Below are 11,728 nucleotides of genomic sequence, written 5' to 3' on the forward strand. Positions count from 1 at the left end.
AAGTCCTGAAGTCTTCTCACTGCTTATTATTTTCATAGATCAATCTAAATTACAGTTCTGTGTGGCTGGTAATCTCTTTAAAATATGAGGCAAAACCTGTATTTCATATCAGAGAAATAGCTTTCCAATGGGAAATCAATGAATTACTATATCAGTTGTAAAATTATACATGTTGATAGGTGAGGACAGCAAAAATGAAATATTGATTAGCTTTTTTAATGTGTTTTTTTACCTTGAAGATCTGTATTTTGATTTCTAAAACAATGCTGAAATTGCTTGGTTTCTATAAAAGCCTGTCTTCATGCCTTATCATTCTTCTGTGTGGTACAACTAAAAGTACCACACCGATTACCAGCTGTAGAAGAGCTTCCCCATTTGGAGGCTAAGCACTTCTACGACATTAAACACACAGTTTTGCTCAGCTCTGCCAGGACTGTGGATAAAGCCTCTTCTCTCATATCTGAGTGACATCCATGCACATCATCAAGTGCGAGTCTTTGTTTTTTGAAGTGCTAGAAACCTGGTGCTCTCTATTTGTGATTCAACAAGCTGTCTCGGCAGGATTGTGAATCACCTCGATGGTTGTTGCCTCATATGTCTTATAGCCATGACTTGAGTCCAGCAGCAGAAATGCTTTGTACGGTGTCTATCACTCACCTCTCTGCTTTGGAAAGTAAAAAACCCAGGTTTTTCTTTGGATTCCTTGAAAAATATTTTGTTTTCTGAGACCAAGCTTAGAACTTTCTAATATGAAATACCAGGTAACCAGCTTTCACCTGTGGCTCTTACATTGGTATGTACATGCATTTCTGGAGTAGACGAAAAAGAAGTCCTGCCAGGAGGACAAATAATTTGACAGAAAGTGTGCACCGTATACATGTCTGTGAGATGCATCAGTACTTACAGCCCTGCAAATTCTCTTTACAATACTATTGACTGTGCAAAGCAAAGGGGACAGCTGCCTATTCAGTAATGTCACCTCTAAATCAGCAAGAGCCCTCTCTTTTGGCTTATTCAGTGTGGTCATGTTGTAATCCTATGTGCCTGGCAAAGGTATTTAAAACTTCCCAACCCCTAAATGAAGTACCACAGCTGGGAGGATGGCCTCTGTATGCTACTTACAGGGTTTGCAGTCAGAGACAGGCTCCTGCAGGAGAAAGTTTAATACACCCAAGCTAAATTCTGCTAAGTAAAACATGTGAATACTCCCTGATATGACTGTGAAACAGCAAAGCAATGACTGTGCTCCCTAGAGCATCTGCAGTTTGTCTTATTTCTACAGTGGCTGTAACTGAAAGTGCATTTAGGCTCCTGGATAAAAGACAATAGCCCAGTAAAAAATCATCATTGTTATTAGTGGTTACTTACCTGGAGGTAAATTTGGTTCGTATAAACAGAAGTCATGGTCTCTCACTCAGCTGGGGCTGCCCCTGTAACAGATTGGCATGGTGAGAAATGATATTCAGCATGTGGCCAGAGCTGCCCTGGTTTGTCATACAGCCAGAGAGCTGCCTTGTCCCTGTCCCCAAGGCTCTGTCCACATTTCAGACAGCACTGTATGGTGGCAATACTCAAGCTTGTTTCAAATCAACAAGGTCAGGCTGCAGGATTTCTGCAGCCCAAATAGAGCTCTGCAACATAATCTCAGCCTCTTGGCTGCCTCAAGAGGGAGAGATGAGGACATATCCACCATAGACCCTTCACAGGGGAGGACTGGAAGAGGCTGGGGCATGGAAATCTGCTGTAGTAACCACTTTAGTGGTATGACCTCCCAACAGCCAATATCATGCATAATGCTAAGCTAGATTTGTTACTGCATAAATAAAGGCAGATGGGAAGGCAGGCCAGGGACATCTTGCTGTGGATTGCCTGGTCCTTCCCAGTATGATACTGACCCAAGCCCCAAGATAGAGGCGTTCCCTTTGGTTTGTAGTGCTGTCAGGTGCTGTCGCTTTCTTCTGGACACAGAGAGAGTCTGGCCTCCTCTTTGTGTGATGTTTATTTTCCATAAGGCTGAGGAAGGGAAGGAAGATCGTTCATGTCCAGACAGCAAGGGAACAGCCAAGAGCTGACAAGTGGCTTTGGGTCCTGCAGTTTGGAAGTGGCCTGCATAATACAGCTCAATTCTATGTGTTCCAGTTTGCTCGTTTGATGCTCAGATGGGCACCCAGTAGAAACTGTCATCAAGTTCAGTAATAGGAATGAGATCACAGGCCTGTAGGGAAGATTAACTTGAAAATGTTCGGAAATCTTCAGTGAATTACTGCTACATTCCTTAATTCCTTTAGGACTATTTTCAAGAGTAATCAAATGCCACATCCTACATGTTACCCACCTACCAACTGGTAACAAAGCCTGCAGCTGCGTGTCTGTCACATACTAGTTGATCAGTACTATTTTTATAGTGTTCTGAAGGCATTAGTCTCTTCATATAAGACAAAGTCCATTCGTCAAAAGGCTTTTAGTGGGAACACACTGGGAGAAGATTGCAAACAGTGAAGAAAGTGGATGAGTCAGGGGCAGTCAGAAGAGCTCCATTCAGACAAGCAGACAGTAGGATAATGCAGTCAGCTTTTTAAATTTACATAAAAATAGGAAGAGAAGGATGCAGAATCACTGCAATACTGTCACTGCTGTAATGAGATGGGCAGGCTTTCCAGTGGGCCTGAGACTATGGGAGCTTGAAAAGGAAGGGAAGTGTGCCTGTGGGGGGGACAGCCTGGCAAACGCACACTACACAGATAATAATTATGAATTATCTTAATGCAAAGTTTTCATTCATTACCTCAAGTACAAGAAAGCAGATGTTCTGAGCCATCCCAAACATTGTATGTGGCCACTTCAGGAAGGGAGAATGGCGCTACTTCAGTACAGAGATACAATTGCTTGCCCACACTGCAGCAGATTTCATTTTGGTAGTACGAAAGGACTCCTGCTTCTGTCAGAAAAGGTGCTTTGTTTCCTAGGCTGACGAAGTAGCATCTTAAGAAGCAAATGTAGGCTGAGGTGATAGGGTGTATCGTGGCATGGAGCAGTTCCCCCCATGTAAATTAGTGGATTCTTCTGACTCATGCCAGTGAGAGCAAAGGGACAAGAACCTGAACATGGCAGAGGATCAGCATGAGACTGGAAAAACCTACTGGAGACCACACACCTGGTCTGGATCTTGGTTATATGTGTGCAAATTAGTTGTGGCTCCAGCAAAGTCAATACCTGCCAGAGCCCTGCTTTTGTTTTAGATAAAATTAGAGATATTATTTCTGTAGGGCTGAATGCTCCACAGGAAGATCCATGGGCAGATTTTTGGTTCACTGTACCTGAAGAGGTAGTATTCTTCAGCCATACTTTTAAAATGTAAAAGCTACAGTCTGCTACATGTGCTTCTCATGATTTGATATGAATAATCAAGAAATCTGATTTTCTGTTTACATAATATCAACATTGCTGTTTTTAAGGGTCAAAAAAGCAGCGGACATTCAGATGCTGCAATAATCAGTAATTTAAAATGCAGGAAAGAGAGAAAGATGTTTTAGAAGTGCTCATTCCTCAGTTTATACTTAATTTGCTGAAGATATGCTGCTTTTGTAACGGATAATCTATTTTTGTGCCTGAGCATAATTAGAACTCCTTTAAAATCTGATCCATAGTATTTGACCATAACAGAAAGAAATCCTTTCATAGCCATAAATACTCATGAATTCTAATTAACTATGTTTTAATCTTTTGGCAGAGACAAGGATTGCCTAAAAATATGGGAATCATTGAAAGAGGCATTCATTTACAAGAATCCCTGTAATATTACATCAGAAGATTACCAGCCTTTAACGGAGTTAGCGAGTCATCCTATACCCTGTAACAAGGTAACATTACAATGCATGGTGGGCTGCTTAAGTAGGATTGTTGAGGGATGGAAAGTCTGTGCAGGGCTCTGAGTGATGGGATCTTGTCCGTAATGATTGTCAGGGTCTGTAGGTCCATGAGGATGGTATTTTGCTCTTGTGCTTACTGCAACAGCCCTGCAGTTATCACCTTTGGGCTCGAATAACCCTGTTAATTCTCCAGCACTGGAAATCATCACTACGTAAGGCTTGAATCAAACCTCAGTACTGGGGTGATCCTGGTGAAGTGATGGAGATGTCCCTGTTCCATGAGCATACAGCTCTCTGTAAGGAGCATGTGGTCATGCTGTTAGAGGTGCACTGCTTCCGAAACACTGGTCTTCCATGTGCAGTTCAAAAGCACACTACAAATTAGGTGTTTATCCTATGAGAACTAGTCAAAACCTTTCTTTAAAAATGCTTTACAGGCTGAACACTTCCATTTCCACAAAAAATAACCACCCAAAATCATTTTGGAAATGGGAATGTGGGCTGCAGAAAAAAAGAACTGACTCACTAAGGTGAAGTTGCAGCATTTCAATAGAAACTAAGACTCCTTCATTATCATGAAAACTTTTCTGTTTTCTCCAAGAAAATTTCCTGACCAGCTCTAGTATGAGTTATTCATTCACTTATTCAACTTTGTACCTTATTTCATAGTCTCTGTTTTGGAGCAAGACAAATGACCTCGCTCATCGTTACACAAAATCCAATCAAAACTTCTTTACCTTGGAGGACACCTTGTTGGGTTACATGGCTGATAGGCTTTCATGGTGTGGAGACCCCTCTGCCCCAGGTAATAAGTCCTATTTTTTTACAAAACAAATATGAACATTTGAATTCCAGATTATTCTTTTCTCTTGTATATCTAGACCTAAACACAATCCTTTCCACACATTCTTTTCTTGTAATTCAGTTTAAAATCTTACTGTATTTCTGTCCCCTGTTATGGAAGACTGAAAATAATACTTAGATCTTGGGTTAATTCAGAAAACACAACTTTGGCTGTTATTAAAACACCAAGTTGCTTCTTAGACTAATGGTCACACCTAACCCTCTTCATCTAGTTTACTTGCTTCCTTCCTGTGACTTCTATGGGACAGATTGCAAAACAAGATTGCCATTCAAAAAGGTTCTGGATGTAAGCCAGTCAAAGTGGCAAGGGTATATGCAGGTACCCTGGAGTAACTGCTGCCTGCATGACTCCTGGGTTGGTGTTTAAAGCTGGCATCCTCTAAACTGGGCTGGAATTACTGAAAACGTTGGGCAAAGTTTAATTTTGCAATGCAATCAATCAGATGGTGTTTGTCAAGAGCCAACCTATTTCTCACATTTATGACTACATGTCTTCCCATGTCAGTTTTCTGGGAATTATTTGCATATGGGGCCTGTAGCTGCCTCCCTGAAATGTATGTGAGCATACAGGAAGACCTTTGAATGCATGCAAATTCCTTTTCCTCTTAGAACCCTTGACTTATGTAGCCTTCTTGCTTTTGTAGGGGCAAATCTTCTGCCATCACTAATAAGCTCTCAAAGCCATATGAACATTGCAACAATAATTGCTTTAACCTTAGCTATTTACAAATGTATTTCTTCTCAGGAATCAACTATGAATCTTGTCCAAAACGAAGTGAATGTGAAAGCAACCCTGTCTCTGTGTTCTGGAAGTTGGCATCCAAGATGGTAAGATCTAGAATAAGTATCCCGAAATCCAAGAACATTGAAATGTACTAAGTTCCTGACACTGCCAAAAATGCAAGTTTGCAGACAGGTCTTAGAGAACATGGAATAGTAAAAGTTCACAGGAGCTTTGGCTTCACATGCTAAAAATCACGGCATTGGAAATTTGTATTTCAAAGGTCCCATATTGTATGTACAATATTTAAGGTCACTGTAGTTGGAGCATTTTTATTTGTGGACTGTGTGCCACTGTCTAGAACAACATTTGGCAGACAGCTGGAGCTTTGCAAATAATGCTTACAATGATAATAATCACCACCTTCACTAAATCAGAGGATGGAAACTGCTAAAACAAAATACATTTTGGCATTTTAATGTTGAGACCAGTGCCCAAATTGCCACAGGAACATTCAAAGCAGCAATCCTCTTGCACCTTCCTGCATAAACCAGAAGAGTATGTCTTCCCACAGCAATATCTGGCAAGGTTCCTACGATATCCCCCCCCCCGTATGCACATGCCAACTGCCATCATATGAATGAGACCCTGCTAGTCCAAGATAAGCAGTTAGTCTGACATTGTTCAATCAGCACTTTACATGGGAAAAGTGCCAGGAAAGAACCTGCTCTCCTGTATCAGTTTAATTTTACACGTCTCTCAAGACTTCACCCTTGATATGACTACTAGTAGCTGACTGCCCAGGTGGAAAGTAAACATTCTTGTGTGCTTCAGCTCTCATGTACATAAGAAAATCTACTCATTGTAAAACAAAATTGTTTCGTGGGTAAACTAGTGCACATAATTTTTCCAAGGTCAAAATAGTTTCTATGTCCTTATTAATCACCTCAGTTCCAGAGTCCAGGAGGGATAAACCACCACACAGAGCCAGGCTTGCTCAACTGCAGGCTTTCTAGTCCGAATTTAAAATCTACTAAAACTTATGATTATTACATTAGAAAGTTACATATAATGAAACTTTCCTGCAACTTCACAGCTCCTGAGATTTGTGTTTGAGCCAAATTATTTAGACGTAAGACTTAGATTTGATAAATACAGTCCCCTGTGTTAAGCTTTTTAAAAATTCTTTGTCTTACTAATGGATTACACATCTAGTGAGCACTTTACGTTGTAAACTTAGTAGTCTTTAAACATTTCGACATGAGTTTTAGAGAATAAAGGAACAGTGATTACATGATCCAGTAATTCAAAAATCAAATCAGACAGAACTCAGTGATGAGTTTGAGTAAAACCACTGGGGAGAAAATTCCCAAGCCACAGAATAACACAGCATGAGTCACAAGGTAATGAATATGTGATGGTTTGCGTGTCCTTAAACTAGTGGTACCTCTGTTCTGGCTCGATCTCACCACTGGAATTAAAGCAGGGTTATTCCACGTTACTACAGCTTCATCAGACAGCTGAAGTTGCTGGGGCTCTGGAAAGCACTATAAACCCTGAAACCAGCAGTGACAGCCAAGTTCCTCTACTGATCACTGCAGTCTCAGAATGCCACTTCATATCTGGCTAATTCAGCTTTATCACAGTTTTGCCATAGCCTTTAGAGGCTTTTCTTTTTTTTGCACTGACATGTTCTGCAAAAATATTGGCTGCATCCTGTACTCACATAAGTCAGTTCTGATGACATCAAAGAAGTTACAGTAATTTCTACGAGCCCCGAGCCTGGTGTGGCTCTGCTTGTACTACCAGAATATAGTGTCCATTTGCTTTGTTCAGTTTGCAGAAGCAGCATGTGGTGTGGTTCAGGTGATGCTCAATGGATCAATAGAAGCTGGAGCTTTCAAAAGCAGCAGGTATTTACTCAGCATGCTACCATGCACGTTTCTGTGGGGCCTGTGAACATGTCTTTGCAAGTGAGCCCCAGTGCAGAACAGATTTTGGTAAACACATATAGGGGTCTAAACCTTGGGTTGTTGTAGAGCTGATTCACTTAACTCCTTCTATACAATGACTGTGGTTGAAATCTGTCAGAGGATATTGAGGTGGGGTAACCAGTATGCTCTTACTGCACAGAGTAACTTAATTACATTTCTAACTGTTTATGGAGTTGAATGGATATTGAAAGATACTGAAGAATATGTTGGTTTGGGGGAACAGCCATGTTCATTTCCCTTGCTCCAAACCAAATCAATAGCAACTAAATCATATAAGAGAAAAGGCACTAAAGATGGAAAAACTTCAGCTTGTTTCAGTCTGCAGATGGTTTCAAAGGTTCTCCTGAGAGTGAAATAAGAATGGGGAGAAAATATTTACCTATAAGGCAATTAAATAGTCTATGAAAATCCACTAGCAAGATAATGTTCTTTCACTGAGAATAGTAGCAGCACAAGTATTTGAGTAACATGCTCTGTACATCTTTATCATATAACTAAGAATGTTTTGCTTTTTCATGTCCCATTCTTACAGCATCTTTGGAAGTATTGAGATCTTTAACCTAAATCCAGATAAAGTCTCTGCAGTACACATTTGGCTTATGCATGACATCGGTGGACCTCAGAGGTAAGTCACATGAAACAGCGAGCAGTATGTGGAAGGCAGATGGCACAGCTCAGTTCTGACAAGGGACTGTCTAACAGTACCACTGTCTTAAAACCTGCTCTACATTCACTCTCTTAGCTGCTTACTTTATTGTAAAGAATAACATTCGTACTGTTGTTTTCTTTAGTATTTTTTCTAGGTACTCCTGAACTGTTATAGCTAAGACACAATGACATTTCCTTTGCTTTCAAGAGGTCCCATAGCCTTTACTTTCCTTCCAACCTCACTAGGCTCTACAGACCTTTAATGTGGGTGCAACACGGAAGTCACAGAACAGGCTACGTTCGCAAGGGTGAACACTGGAAAATATGTTTGTCCAGAGGAATAGTACAATTATGCTGAGCAGAACCATTTTTGATAAAATAATTTCAAATGCTGGAACAGGTTTCCCAGAGAGGTTGTAGAGTCTCCATCTGTGGACCCCAAGTGGGTCCTGGGCAACCTACTTTAACTAATATTGGCTGGACTAGGTGATCTCAAGCAGTCACTCAGCCTCTTGTCAAAACAGAGTAGAAGCAGTCACAGACTAAGTGAAATGGATAGGAGGTGCTCGTATCCTGCTTCCACCCACGTTTTCTATATGCTTCATCCTAGCTGGATGTCCTACCTGGGACTTAGCTGTGGGTTTTCATGATTTGCCCTTTCTCATCACACAGAGGACTTGATCCCTTTGTCCTTCCAGAGATTGAATGAGCTTTATGTTGTACTCCTGTGGATGGAGGCCACCAGCAGCTCTGGAGCAGTTCTAGAGCACACTGAACTGTGAATGGAACTGAGTTATTTCCCACAGGTATCTTCCTGCACAAAGTTCTTGTGCAAGATGCACAGCTGGATAGTTTCTACCAGCAAAGGCCCAATGGTATTCAAAACTCCACTCACCAATGGAGTTTACAGCACACTAGCAAACAAGCTTTTAAAGAATCTTGACTGAAATAAAGCAAAGTGATATAGTGTGGAATGTAGCTGAGCTTCTTGTACACACAAGAACACAAGTAATGAAAGACTTTTCTCTCCAGTGAGTCCTGCTCAGGTTATTCCATAAAGAGGTTAAAAAGCATCTTAGAAGAACGAAACTTTCAGATCACCTGTGAAGACAATTACAGGTAATTACTTGCTCTTATTGGTGATGACTTGTTAACATAAAACTAATATTGCATCTCCCTCTTGACTCAATACAGGTTTACAGCAAGCTAGAGCAGACTCCCCTCTTACTGCCATCACATCTTTTTGAAGTGGCTGTGTGATTCTCAGGAATTTCCACTCTGGCTGCAGACCAACACATGTTGGCTGGGTCTGGGGCTTGCTCTCTGCCCTGCTTTGCCATTGAGCAAGTTCAGTTGGCAATCCAGCCTCCTTCAACAGATTCTCATCTGACCAGACTTTTGCCCACAGTAATCAGAACCAAATAGGCAGCTTTCCTCCTGCTACATGCAGATAATGTAGTATGTCAAGGATGGTCCTTACTTCCTTCGCTATAGTTTAAGCTTTCTATCCAGCTGCTTTGTCAGAGAGTGAGGAATGAAACATGATAAGCATTAGTAATTACTGTAATTCACCAGCGTCAGAAAAACAGGAGTCCGGGAAAGAGCAGACCCAGTTCTGACTTGTCTGAAATCTCTATCTGCCTGCTGAGGAGATGGAAAAGCCTGTGATCCTTTATCCCTCCGTGTGGTTTCAGAGACCTTCATAAGTGTTCTTTAGTGACATTAGAAAAGCAGCAAAGGTTCAATATTACTCATATCTTATCTGTCAGGAACAATTTCTCAGAGTGAAGAATTCATATGTGGGTAAGAACATTTCCAAAGTAAACAAATATTTCTATAAACCACTGAACTCATTACATTAGTTTTAAATAAGGAAAAGTTGGTCTGCAAAGGAGACAAACACCTTATCTGGTGATAGAACTTTAATCTTGATGGCAGAGCAATATATTCCTGTTCAGGTATTGCTGAACATGATTACTGGGTCCTCTGAACATTGGGAAAATATTGACGCTGTTACGGTGTGTGCATCTGCCAAACTATGTACTCGCTTTCTCTTTGAGCACAAGCAGCCTTTAACCAGTACTCCTAGGGCCTGTAAGTAGGCACAGATTATTTCAGCCTATGATGAAATAAACTAGGGGACCAGAGAGGAGGGGGAAGTATGAAGGAGCTTAGATCCATTGTGGCTTAGCGCAAGGAGAAACCTGTAACACATCATGAAGTGCTGTTGACACAGTTATTGCTGTGGATCACAACTCGCTTCTTAAGACAGAATAACAAGAAGAGATTTTTGTCAGAGCTGAACTAACACAAACATAGACAACCGTGTAGAGTGACACAGATAATTAATTTTAATATTCTTTATAGAGATCAATAATAAACTAAGCAATTTGCATGTGCAGTAAAACTCTTCAGGATAGACCATATAAGTTCTCTTTTCTCCCCTGTAGTAATTTCAAACAGAACCAGGTGGGTCCCTATCAGCTGAGCATCTGGTTTTTCATGTCATGTAGCAGTTGATGCTGATCATTTTCTCTTGCTTTTGCCCATGTCAGCAGTGCCTTCCAGAAGTAACTGAAAAAATAGATTTACTGGATGTACTTTAGCAAAAAACCTAATCCTATCTTATATTGTTAGCAACAGCTTTACATTACAGCAGTAGGGATTACCACTGAGTAAGGAAGATGGTGAACTTCCAGCATGACAGCAACTCTGTAATCTGTGCAAGAGACCTTACTTCTTTTTCATAATTATTTTGTTATCACATCATAGCTGACATGCTGTGAGTTCACATCCTACTTTGTTTTGTACTCACCTGCTCTTGTCCTTAGCCCCTATAAACACCAAAGTTATCTTTCCGCAGCAAGATCTAAAAAAGTATATCCTAAGACATCCACTTGATAAGCACAGATGTAACGTGCATGTAGTAACTGTGGAGCTATTCTGTTGTACTTGCAAGTGGTTACTTAATTTTTGTTTGCCTTTGTGTCTTATCATAGGCCAGTTCAGCTCCTTCAGTGTGTGCATAACCCTGACCACACAGACTGCAGACTTTGCACCAACTCCACGGCAGGTCCATGAAACGGAGTCCTCTGCACTACTGAAGTTAACTGTGTGTAAAGCTGGAAAAGGTGTGGCTACATAGCTTAGGGTGATAAATAGTGTGGTGTGTACAGAGTCCATAACCAGAAATCCTTGCTGTGATACTAACAGCCAAATAACAGCAGATGATACTTTAGGTGTAATGAACGTACGCACACACACCCCACACACTATTTCAGAGAGGCCAGGGGAATGTTCAGTGGTTGAGGGCAGAGGCTTTGCCCTCGTTTGCTCCCTCCTGTACAAACTCCACTTGTGCCCAGGGGCTCAGAGTCGGATTCCCTGGGGTGTGCGCAGAGAAGAAAAAGAACTTCCAGAGGCAGAACTTGCTGGCATCAGCACTTAGCTTCCTTCTTGCTGGAAAGCTGGACGGAAAATGACCAAAGCATGCTACATTCTCCCTGCATCCCAGGGCAACATCCCCCAGAGGGGAACAGTGCCCCATGGCACATGGTATAAATCATGTTTCTCCCAGAGACTGTGGCACCCCTGAGCAGATAAATCAAGCAAGGGGAGAGGCAGAGCATTAA

General features: G+C 41.3%; 1 protein-coding gene across 1 annotated transcript; it reads left to right on the forward strand.

Annotated features, from left to right (window-relative positions):
- Nucleotides 1-3,730: 3,730 nt before the first annotated feature.
- On the forward strand, nt 3,731-11,195 carry CD38 (CD38 molecule; the record flags this gene model as incomplete). Its single annotated transcript, XM_010022931.1, has 7 exons — nt 3,731-3,860; nt 4,539-4,674; nt 5,479-5,561; nt 7,291-7,367; nt 7,981-8,073; nt 9,129-9,215; nt 11,096-11,195. Coding segments are annotated over 7 exons (688 nt in total), but the record flags the coding sequence as incomplete, so codon positions are not given.
- Between the last annotated feature and the right edge of the window lie 533 nt (nt 11,196-11,728).

Source organism: Nestor notabilis, unplaced genomic scaffold (assembly GCF_000696875.1).
Source record: "Nestor notabilis isolate BGI_N333 unplaced genomic scaffold, ASM69687v1 scaffold30619, whole genome shotgun sequence".
Classification (NCBI taxonomy): Eukaryota; Metazoa; Chordata; class Aves; order Psittaciformes; family Psittacidae; genus Nestor; species Nestor notabilis.